At 47.7% G+C, this 10553-nt stretch overlaps 5 protein-coding genes and 1 non-coding gene across 6 annotated transcripts; 2 read left to right on the top strand and 4 right to left on the bottom strand.

Annotated features, from left to right (window-relative positions):
* Nucleotides 1-48: 48 nt before the first annotated feature.
* BDW43DRAFT_316769 (uncharacterized protein) lies at nucleotides 49-540 on the bottom strand (the record flags this gene model as incomplete). Its single annotated transcript, XM_032048388.1, has 1 exon — nucleotides 49-540. A coding segment is annotated over one exon (492 nt), but the record flags the coding sequence as incomplete, so codon positions are not given.
* Nucleotides 541-967: 427 nt separating this feature from the next.
* BDW43DRAFT_t231 lies at nucleotides 968-1085 on the top strand. Its single transcript has one exon. It is a non-coding gene; the product is annotated as a tRNA-Ser (tRNA).
* Nucleotides 1086-2559: 1474 nt separating this feature from the next.
* On the bottom strand, nucleotides 2560-4354 carry faeB-2 (putative feruloyl esterase). The gene is made up of 2 exons (XM_032039724.1): nucleotides 3872-4354; nucleotides 2560-3812 (listed from the first exon to the last, which is right to left on the bottom strand). Exons 1-2 carry the CDS (start codon nucleotides 4209-4211, stop codon nucleotides 2572-2574), a joined length of 1581 nt encoding a protein of 526 aa, XP_031894372.1. The 5' UTR covers nucleotides 4212-4354; the 3' UTR covers nucleotides 2560-2571.
* Nucleotides 4355-5557: 1203 nt separating this feature from the next.
* BDW43DRAFT_316767 (putative nuclear membrane fusion protein Kar5) lies at nucleotides 5558-7352 on the bottom strand (the record flags this gene model as incomplete). The annotated part of the gene is made up of 5 exons (XM_032048387.1): nucleotides 5558-5586; nucleotides 5644-5986; nucleotides 6043-6360; nucleotides 6408-7216; nucleotides 7274-7352. The coding sequence occupies 5 exons, from the start codon at nucleotides 7350-7352 to the stop codon at nucleotides 5558-5560; spliced, it is 1578 nt and encodes a 525-aa protein (XP_031894371.1).
* Nucleotides 7353-7902: 550 nt separating this feature from the next.
* Nucleotides 7903-8956, top strand: BDW43DRAFT_293930 (mitochondrial 54S ribosomal protein uL6m). Its single transcript, XM_032043886.1, has 3 exons — nucleotides 7903-8189; nucleotides 8254-8367; nucleotides 8427-8956. The coding sequence occupies exons 1-3, from the start codon at nucleotides 7916-7918 to the stop codon at nucleotides 8798-8800; spliced, it is 762 nt and encodes a 253-aa protein (XP_031894370.1). The 5' UTR covers nucleotides 7903-7915; the 3' UTR covers nucleotides 8801-8956.
* On the bottom strand, nucleotides 8957-10344 carry BDW43DRAFT_293927 (3'(2'),5'-bisphosphate nucleotidase). Its single transcript, XM_032043885.1, has one exon. It carries the CDS (start codon nucleotides 10230-10232, stop codon nucleotides 8985-8987), a length of 1248 nt encoding a protein of 415 aa, XP_031894369.1. The 5' UTR covers nucleotides 10233-10344; the 3' UTR covers nucleotides 8957-8984.
* Nucleotides 10345-10553: the final 209 nt, after the last annotated feature.

The following is a 10553-nucleotide window of genomic DNA, read 5'->3' as shown; positions in this document are numbered from 1 at the left end:
AAAGGGGAAAAAAAAAAAAAAAAAAAAAAAGACAGAAACCCGACATACCTTCTTGATGCCGCCTGTAGCACTTCGATCCCCGCGCACAGCTGGCACCCGTGGACCATTACTATCAGTAGAGGGCTTCGAGTCGGAGGCCATATCTTCCTTCTTCGACTGTTCCGTCGCTTCATTAGAGATATCATTGGTAGACTCTTCATTGCTCTTTTCATTTTGCGCGGTATCATCCGTTGACTTTGGCCTTGTACCCCCATCACCCCTCCTTGACGCTGAACTCTGCGATCCTCGCCTGCCACCGCGTCCCTTGCCCTTACCACGTCCTCGCCTTTCACCTCCGCGCGACCGTGGAGTATCAGTACGAGGAGGTGGCGTTTGGGTTTCCAATGAGAGCGTTGCGACGTTCTCTTCTAATGCTTGGACCTCCGGCGGGACCTGTGGCTCCGCAGAAACAGGTACAATTTCATCGTCGAAGAGATCGTCGCCGCCACGGGTCTGTGCAAATTCGTCCATGACAGGGGTATCGGCAACAGGATCAGCCATTTTGAGAAGCGATCGGGGAATGCGTGAGTCCAATATATCTTGCCGATAGCGGATGAGAGAGAAGCCCTGCACGCGCTGTCGCGGCGCAAACAATGAGGTCAATGAAAGCGATCCGTGCGAGCTCGCGGGGGGGTTAAAGATCACTACTACTAGTAGCGGGGGCCGGTAGCTAGATACCGAAGAGTACAGAGTAAAGATAATGTCAATCGATATAGTCTCGCAAGAATTCTGCCAACGTACGGTTGGTATAGAAAGTCATTAAGCCATCCCACCGAGTGGAACCCCATGATATGATGCGATAGGGCCCCAGTTCTCAAAGGCGGTCTGTCTGGTGGATCCTTTCATTCTCTTACGAACTACTATGTACTTAGTAAATACTAGGAAATGCACTATATATTTTGGCGAATTAACACATAGACAACAACAAGACACTTTGGCCGAGTGGTTAAGGCGCACGCCTGCTATTAGCTCATGATTCCTCATAGGAGGTTCATGTCTCCCAGCGTGTGGGTTCGCCCGCGTGAGTTCGAATCTCACAGGTGTCGTTCTTTTTTTGTCCTTTTAATTTTGCCTAATTCCCGTTCCCCAGGGAGAAAGAAAATAATTGAGATCTATCTTGTGCTTGATGTGAGAGAGAGAGTACAGTGTATGTATGATATCTGATCACCCTGGACTTTTTCTACCTTTTTTTGTTCTATAATACATATATATATTTTCCAACTCGAAGACGAGCCGTTTACCTGCCGGTGAGTCTAGCTTATATACTCCACATGTCTCTCACTCAACCTTAGAAATATATATTTAACACCCCATAAAAGCATGAGGTGCACATGTCCTCCCTCCCACGCCAAGGTGAACATTGAACAACCCCCTCAACATACTCAAACCAGACAAGCCTCTCAACGTCGCCAGTGTTGTCAAGCCCACACCACGGTGGGTGAGAGGTTGACCCCAGAGTCATTTACTTCTGGAGATGAACTATATATAGCTTGTGCCTCTGGTTTTGAGGGCCATGGCCTCAAAAACCCAATAGTCATCCAGCTGGACGTTTGCTGGCGGCAACAGTCTTCTCGAACTGGATCCCAATGGTCGTACATAACCGGCTAGTGAGAAAAACATTATACGGTCATAGCCTCCTTGCGGTCTGTCGGTAGCCTTTGACGATAGTGTATGTAATATCTCTGCTCCTCCTACATTGGAAGACGTGTTTGTTGGCTTAAATCTTGTTGCCGAGGCACCGGTCTCATGGTCTGATGATATGGCATATAGTCCCTTCCTTAGACTGTATCCATATTTGAAGAGACCATAGTTTTGGATCGAGAATCTTGGTGCTTCAGATAGCTTAAGAATTTCTGTCAATGTTTTATACCAGTTCAAATGGAATGAGTGATTGGGTATTTGTCAGAGATACTAGCGAAAGGTTGACCGGTATATATAGTGGTTTCCATAAGCTGATGTAGTGAGAGATGATATTGGAAGGAGGAAGAAGCTGGGAAGGGATTATATATAGGGTGGCTATTGTACTTATATTCACTGTAAATGAGGGCCTGTAGTGATAGACCGCCATGTTATTCATTGTCGTTGATATAATGAATTATTATTTTCCAAGACGAAGTTTGGCACTGGCTTCTAATGCACCCACCTGCCTACATTGGTGAAGTGATTCCTTCATCAATATAATAATTCCCTCGAATATACAGGAACAAGGGTGAATAGATATGGCTCCCTTCCATGCTAGGATTTCAATGCGTACTAGGCAGTTGAGTGCGATAGAGATTAGCTAACTATCTGGCGGCCAGGAATACAGATTGAATGTTACCAGTAGAGGTCGCGCATAGGGCTGCCCGAAAGGAAACTACAACAAGAACCCCCAGTGTTGAAGCAAAGGGAATTTCAGTTGAACCTAGTGAAACGAAATCTAGGGTGGCTGGTTATGTGATCATGTATCTCGCTCTGGTAGAAGAAAAAAAGACTATCAAGACATGGAATAGCATTGAATGTACGTAGGTACTACGTACAGACTTTAGGAACTCAAACGCACTGCCATGCAGTCTCATCAGTGTAGTCCCCTGGCCCCCTGTATACATTTCTCCGCGGGTAACGGCAATGCTTGCGAGTATACTCTACAGCTGAGCCCGGTCCATCGGTGAACTTGGCACCACGAATGGTCTCCGGGGCGATGCCCTTTTCCACCCACTGAACCATAGCCATGAGAACGTTGCTCTCGGGATCAACCCCGTTATAAGTTCTGAGTTGATTCCCAATACCGTATGCCCCATCGCCCCCGCTGCAATGTGCCATCCCACTGACCTGGAAGAAGCGGTAGAATTCGTCGAGTTCCTCGGGAGGTACGTTCATGGTTTCCGCCACGCGCGCGTAGTAAAGCTTGGAATTTTCCGAGCTGATGAGCTGATCCTGGAGCCCGTGGTAGGTGAGGACCTTGCCACCTGCCTTGCGGAAAGCGGAGATGTCTGCGTCCCAGGTCTGAAGGTTGAAGGGGTTCTGCTTCAAAGCCACGGCAGCATCACTTACTGTGAACTTGGTCCCATCCCATTTGGGGTTTTCGTAGACAACATAGCGGTACCAATCTGTGCTATAGGCAAAGGGCTGACCACTGTACATCATGGAGGCGGCCATCACCTCGGAGCCGGGCTGCATTCGGGGATAGAGCAGGGTGCCGTTCACGCCGTACAGCGGGGATAGAACCTGGCGAACCGTATTGGCTTGCTTCCCACTTAGACAATCGGTGGAATTTTGACCTGGCTTGCAAATTATTGTCTCAAGCACAGGGTAGCAGAGACTTGGATCTTCGATAATACCGTCTTCAGCACCGTCGATCCCATCACACTGACGCACAATTTCCTTATGGGTGATATTCCACAAATCAGGCGATAGATATGTGTCAGATGAAGGTGGCCCAGTGATTGGATAGAAATGGGCACTCCATGACATGAGGTTGATCATATTGAATGCCGGTGCACCGGCCACAACACCGTCAAAATCGTTGGGGTATTTTTGAACGGATTTGAAGCCCTGCCGGCCACCAGTAGAGCAACCAAGGTAATAAGACTTTTTGAATCCTTCATCGTAGAAGAGCTTCGTCAGCTCTTTGCCAATTACGACACCGGTGTGGACAGAGCGATGTACAAAATCTTCGAGGACCTCGGGATGGTGATAGAAAGGTTCGCCGGATGTTCCGTTATGGCCGTTGTTGGCGCCGACTGTCGCAAATCCTAAGCCAGATGAGTATGCCAGATCGCCGTACTGAATACCTGCGAAGCGTCAACGTCAATCGCTATGCAATCTCACTGCGGTGTCTAGTAGAACATACAGCCCGAAAGGCCTCCGTTGCCTATACTCAGGAAGCGACCGGTGTAGTTTCTTGGGAGCCATGCTTCGAGCGTGAGTTCGCTGCTGTTCGAAGTTGCGACAGCCATAGCAATCCGACAGATATCCTCAGTCACTGACTGAGAATTTGCATGGCAACTGGTTGGGTTATCTGGCAGAGAGAGGTTGGTACCTCCAGGTACGTAATCCACGAAGTTCACCCGTACATTGGGCAATTTGATTTTAGTTGCAAAACTTGTACACTTATCTTGAAACACATCCTGGCCTGCCAGAACAGCAGAGCCCGCAGTAAGTATAGGTAGAAGTAGGCGAAGTGAAGGCATACTGACTTGGTGTGGTTTTTACTCTGCAGTGAACTAGATGGCTTTATATAGCTATCTCGGGCATCCTGAACTCTGCTGATGGTATGCCTATCGCGAATAAGCTTCTTCATGTGTGGGTGCATATGACGGTCGGTACGTGAAGAGTAAACTATATCCCGTGTCCTAGGGCTTCTCCGAGGTTTGGCCGGAGGTATAAAGTAAGAGGTCCATATTTTCTCCTCATAGCCATTACTCGATCCTTTCATTAAATGTCTGGCTCGTATACCCAATGACGCGAGATTCTATGTTTACTTCTGATAGGTCTTATACAAGGGTATTTGAGTCAATTTCAATGGGCACTGAAAACGGCCGAATTCGACTGTGTTTTCAGAGAATAGCAATCTATGCGTCTGGGTAGCAGTATACCAGAAGCTGCATGCTGACGTGACTATCTTGATAATCATTGCGGATCTGGAAAAGCCGACATTAGGGTGAAACTTCCGGCAGCGTTTGAGTCGACAGGTCATCGTGTCCCTTAAATGAGTGTCTCCACGGAGTAGAGCCGGGGATCGTCGTATGGGTTTCCCCACAGAATGCCGAGAATTCTTCTCGTCACTCCGCAAAATGCCTCCGCAAAAATTCGCTTACCTGAAGGGCTTGAGGTTCGGCAGTTAAACAGAAGTTAATACAGTGATCGGGCATTCCCCTCGGCACCGGCCTTTGAATTGTGGAAGTGAAGCGGCACATTTCATGCATAATTTTGAGCAACATAGACGGTGCCTACTTTTGTTAGAATGACCGACTGCAATATGTTGTTCCTCTTTTCGGTCACTGTTAATCCGAAAACAAAGGGACTTTACATGTTCTATGAAGGACCGTAGCATGGGTTACTGCATGGCAAACAATGTGTTGCCGAGGCTTGGTCGGGACACATTGTATGGATTGCTGCCGAAAACAATTCGGTTGCCGACATGATTGCCGAGTCTGGCCTTGATTGATAGCTTAATACTTGGCTAGCTCACCTATCACTCATTGTGCAATAGGGAACGTGTGTATGGGAAGAGTCAAGAGCAGATTGACGCGGCGAGTACATGAAGGACTTCGATTAGTCATTGGCCTTGTTATCTATGAAGAAAATACTGAAAGTAATAGAATAATGGGGAAAAGTAGAGGGAAAAAACAGAAACGTGCGCCTCATAAGTGGGTGTTCGATCAAGAACAGCACCCGCACCCCTTCCGCCAAGCGGACGGTGCAATTGTGAATAAATGGCGCAATAAGATAGAGCTTAAAGACATATACAAGCCATATGATAGATATAAAGAATTAATTCCTCATTAACTTCGTCATCGTAACGGTCATGGACACATTATAGTATCCTTTTCATCATGAGGTGGGCTTAGAACAGCACGGTTAGTTGTATGAATCCACACGGGACCTGGATTCGGTACTCACTGACACCAATAACAAGCATTACTAGGGCAAACTTTATGTGGTGAGATGCTATGAGACTCAAAAGAAGACCGAAAACTGTCCACGAAGAGTATGTGCTGAAAAGAGTTCCTAGCGTAGGGGAGTCTTTATATAGAGCTGTTGTTTCTTCGATCATCACCTGTAAATTAGCCGTAGTTGTGGCTGCTTTGTCAATTAGAGCTTGTGAGATCCGTATACTTGTTTGCAACTTCTCCTGTAACCTTGACTGGATATCGAGATTCTCGGACTGTTGCAGTTGCGCTTTGTGTAAATCTTCCGCTTTCAACTGGAATTCTTTCAATGATGTCTCGAAGGTTCGCAGGCGCTTTTGATGGTTAGATCATGTTTATAGTCCAGGAACATCACTCACATCAGATATACTAAGTTCTTGCTCCGATAGGAGCCCGAACCTCCCAGAGAGCCATTCCTGTACAGTACAGTCAGCATTGGCCGTCTTGTTGAAACAGGCCCACCTGCCAAAGAAGCATCAAAAGCTTCGACATTATGAAACAACCTAGCCATGTCTTCTTGTACGAGAGACTCCAATTTCGACCGAAGCGACAAGGCGAGTTCGTTATGTGACATAGCATTTTGCTGATGTGCTAGTGTAATTTGCTCGTTTCGGGACAGCACCTCGTCTAGAAGATCTCGGAAAGTGTATTGCAGCTTAGTAACCTCAGCGGACACATTTTGGATATTCTATTAATCATTAGATATGTTGTACCGAAGGGCAGTTGTAGTAGTACCTTATCTAGAGCTGTCGCTTGGTCCTGGACACTCCCGAGCATTGAGGCAACAGTGTTGACAATTGAAACGGCTCCGGTTTCAATGTTATAAAACACTTTCTCGAATACTGACTTGAATTGCGACTGTGTTTTTTCTATGTCGTGAATAAGCCTGGCATTCAAAATATCTATCTCTCGTACGAAAGCTCTGTGCTGAGAAGATTCCGCGGCAGCCGTCTGCAAGGCTTCTTGAAGGCCTTGATTGAGTTTGTTAGAGCTCTTGACTACTGACCTGTAGAGATTCAGAAGCTCTTGCTTTTCGTTCTCGATTCTTGTGGCCTGACATATTAAGAAAGCGTTTTGCCTACTGTTGCTATAAGATGTCCACCACTGCGGTCGTGATTCAAGCGACTTAAGGCAGGATTCCAGCAACTGGTTCGGGATTGAGTCCATGACATTGACTGGAACCTTACTCTTCGCAGAGAAACCAAATATGCCTTTCTTCTGTGGTGGTGGAATGGTTACTGGAAGACAAGCAGGAGGGATAGATGTCCCGGCGCCGTTGAGTTCGCAGATGGCAAGTCTTGCCGCATACAAAGATCGAGTATGTTCCAATAGCAAATAAGTTTCCGTATCTATATTGGATGTCTTTTCCCCAATCGACTGACAAGATGTGACTAGCCTTGAGGCTGCGAGTCGGTTGCAGGAAGGGGCCGACCTCATTGACTCTAGCAACTGAACTGCCTCTGTGAACACCGCATCGTGTTGCGAAGGTTTCGAGTTTAAAAAAGAGACTAGGTCAGCTTCCTCGAAGGAATCGTTCTTGCGTACTAAAAGGTCTTAGCTCGATTAGTATGATCGAGATTATATTTTTCCGTGTCACATACCGCTTGTCGGGCCTTCAGCGTCACAAAGGACTGAGAACAGTAGCAAAAATGGAAGCAGGATGTGCGTAATAAGAGCCATATTTAAAGATGAACCAGTTATCTTTTTCAATGATACCAGCATCATAGTTTTCTGGGGCATCAGTGCACTATTTAGTAGAGTAAACGGGTTGCTTAGGAGAGATGATAGTTCCTTGCTTTGCTGCAACGCAACAAATGACGCGTGTGTAAAGACAGTTGGCTAAAAGTGAGGTCGTATAGTCATTAATGGCGTGGAAGGAATATGTTCAAGCTGTAGATTGGAAGCTTGAGAAACTTGTAGAGTATAGATAAGTTGGGATATAGAAAGAGACATGAAGAAAGGGAGATTATAACATAGGACAGAGCGAACGAAACAATTTCTCACAACAAACAAGACAGAAGCACCACGACGGCTCTCGTCTGAAGATTTGTTACATATTATATCATAGATCTCTCTGAAAAGAATAGTGGAGGATGAATCGAAGCCTCGATGTATACAACGGTGATGATCACGTGTACGACAGGCGCTAACCAAATTAGGATAGCAGGGCCTCTTGCCAAAATCAAAGTCGGCATCGGAGGTCCAAAGTACTTGTCTTCAGGCAACAAGCCGCAATTATCACCATGTCGAGTTCCTTGACGCAGAGCTGTTTCAGGCAGCTTTCCCGGAGCCCTTTGAGGCAGGGTTATTTGCCCATTTTTCTAGCACCTGCCTTTTCACATTCTCAACGGACACAATCGTTTTCTACCACCTCACCAACGCAATCTCGAGTCGGCGGCGCCGCGATCTCCGTACCCCCGGAAGTCTCCCTTAAATTCATTGACTTACCCCAGACACAAGTGAGAGGAAGAGCGAAGGATATTCCAAAGACTGCAATTGAAGTCAAAGGACCTTTGGGTATGGCACGGTCTTGCGTTCTTTAGATCTAAGGTGGACAGTTCGGCTCATGTATCTATCACAGGTGAATTGACACTGAAAATCCCCCCATTTTTGGAAGTTGCACATGATGAGGCCCTTCGGAAAGCGACTCTCTCTGTTCAGGATTCCTCGATTGCGCATCAGCGTGCTATGTGGGGTGCGTATAATACTTTGAGTGCCATATACTGATGTCTTCCTAACAATTCTATCTTTTAGGAACCACTCGCGCACATTTGCAGAACTATATCCTAGGAGTGTCGGAAGGCCACGTCTGCATCCTCAGTCTGGTTGGTGTTGGTTACAGAGCCGCTGTCGAATCTACGGCAACTACAGTCGAACCTGAATACCCCGGCCAGCAATTCGTCTCCCTCAAGGTTGGATACTCGCACCCGATTGAATTGGGCGTCCCACAGGGTGTCAAAGCAAGCACTCCACAGCCAACGCGTATTCTGCTGGAGGGTGTTAATAAGGACATTGTGACGAAGTTTGCGGCTGAGATTAGGGAATGGCGTAAGCCAGAGCCGTACAAGGGTAAGGGTATCTTCATCAACGGGGAGACAATCAAACTCAAGGCCAAGAAGATTCGGTAGATCCAGCGCCTTTGGTTTTGGGAAGAGGAACATTGTTTACGTTTTACTGTACATGTATATCCAAGCATATTTTGTTTGTCTGCGATTGGTATCCATTTATGTACTTCTAGACGCATCTAGCGTGTGCAATCCGACAAAATTCGTTACAAATTGTTTTGGTCATAACACAAGCTCATTCGGCTTTTCACAGCTTCAGGACAACCTTGACAGAATCAATCACCTGGCCCTGAAGGGCCTTGGGCGCGGCGACAACGCCCTTGTTGGCAGCTAAAGTCCGACCCTTAGTGAAATCCAATTGCTGACCGTAGATGTCCGTTACTTGGCCACCAGCTTCACGCACGATCAGATCGCCTGCGGCATGATCCCAGATTTTCTCTTGGTAGTCTTTCTTTACAGGGAGACGCAAATAGATGTCTCCAGCACCTCTGGCAATAGAGCAGTACTTCGCCTGAGAGTCCAGTCGCACGCTCGGGGAGGTAATGCCAAGACGCTGGGCAACAGCAGCATTGTCGCCCTGAGCCGAGTGGGCAGCCTCCACCCCTTCGCAGAAGATAGCCTGGGAGATGTCGGGTACGGGACGCATAGAGATAGACTTGCTCTCAGCAAGAGCACCGTTCTTCAGAGGCCGGCTAATGGAACCGGCGCCCTTGACAGCTGAGAAAAGGACACCATAGCCAGCACCGCTGTTCTGGCCAGCACCAATTGATGCAGACATCGTATCGGAGTCGTTAATAGGCAGGTTAGGGCAGCCAATTGCTCCAACCTTGACGTCGCCATCCTCAATCAAACCAAGACAGACGGCATATTGGCCACCACGAAGGAATCCCTTAGTGCCGTCAATGGGGTCCAAAGCCCAGATGCGACCCTTCGGACCCCCCGCACTCTTGCCTTGATCGATAATGTCCAGCATTTCTTCTTCACTCGGCAACTGGCCCCCAAGGAGCTTATCACTTTCACTGTCCTCCAGTTTGATATCCTTAACCAATCTCCAGATTTCTGCGCTCAGCGCCTTATCTTCACGGAGAGAGCTGGCCTCCTCTTCGGCGACGATCTCATCATTTGGGAAGTTCTTGCGTATCGCTTGAATAATTAAAGCCTGGGCACCAAAGTCACCGATTGTCACGGGCGACTTGTCATCTTTCGATACAGTGCCCTTGGCCTTTTCGTTAAAGACCTTTTGTGTAAGCAGAGTAGCTCGCTGGACTGCAAGCTCAGCGATGTGGCGTTCCTGTTGATAAGACATCGTTGTGACTTGGGAATAGGGGTGTGTAGAAGTAAGTAAGTGGGGGAAAAAGGAAGTGAGATGGTGGCGGCTTTTTAAGACTATGCTGATTCCCAGGAGGAGAGTGGAGCAGAGAACTAGACGGGAGAGCAACCGTCGCGGTTGGCGAATTGAGAGACGGTCTGCCGATTTCGCAGACCGGAGACCCATTGATTAGGGGGAAGAAGTACGTAAGATGCTGCCCAGCAGCAATTAAAGGCTATCCTTAAGTGATTCTGTGTGGGATGTATTGTGTGCACAGCGAAGGAGAGGTCGATTCGCCATTTACCCCAACTTGTCTCACATCGCGATCCTCGCCCCAGGCAACTAGGCATTCAAATCTTTCCCCGCCCTAGACCCTATTAGGCCATGGGCGAGGGGCAGTCACGAGATTGGTCCCTATCGCACGTCCCATGACGTCGGAGGCAGCAAAGAACAATCCTCCTCGGCTTGGTGTGTTTCTGCAGAGCCAAAAGGCTATAACTGGCCTCA

Source organism: Aspergillus alliaceus (genome assembly GCF_009176365.1).
Source record: "Aspergillus alliaceus strain CBS 536.65 unplaced genomic scaffold BDW43scaffold_83, whole genome shotgun sequence".
Taxonomy (NCBI): domain Eukaryota; kingdom Fungi; phylum Ascomycota; class Eurotiomycetes; order Eurotiales; family Aspergillaceae; genus Aspergillus; species Aspergillus alliaceus.
The sequence above is the reverse complement of the archived record's forward strand: the minus strand, read 5'-3'. Positions and strand labels throughout refer to the sequence as shown.

Bases quoted from the DNA above. Each gene is read 5' to 3' on its own strand.
- BDW43DRAFT_293927 (XM_032043885.1), bottom strand. From the start codon at position 10,232: ATGGGTCTCCGGTCTGCGAAATCGGCAGACCGTCTCTCAATTCGCCAA.
- BDW43DRAFT_293930 (XM_032043886.1), top strand. From the start codon at position 7,916: ATGTCGAGTTCCTTGACGCAGAGCTGTTTCAGGCAGCTTTCCCGGAGC. The intron at 8,190-8,253 runs GTATGGCACGGT...TATCTATCACAG, and splicing joins TGAAGTCAAAGGACCTTTGG to GTGAATTGACACTGAAAATC. The intron at 8,368-8,426 runs GTGCGTATAATA...TCTATCTTTTAG, and splicing joins GCATCAGCGTGCTATGTGGG to GAACCACTCGCGCACATTTG.
- faeB-2 (XM_032039724.1), bottom strand. From the start codon at position 4,211: ATGCCTTCACTTCGCCTACTTCTACCTATACTTACTGCGGGCTCTGCT. The intron at 3,813-3,871 runs GTATGTTCTACT...GACGCTTCGCAG, and splicing joins CAACGGAGGCCTTTCGGGCT to GTATTCAGTACGGCGATCTG.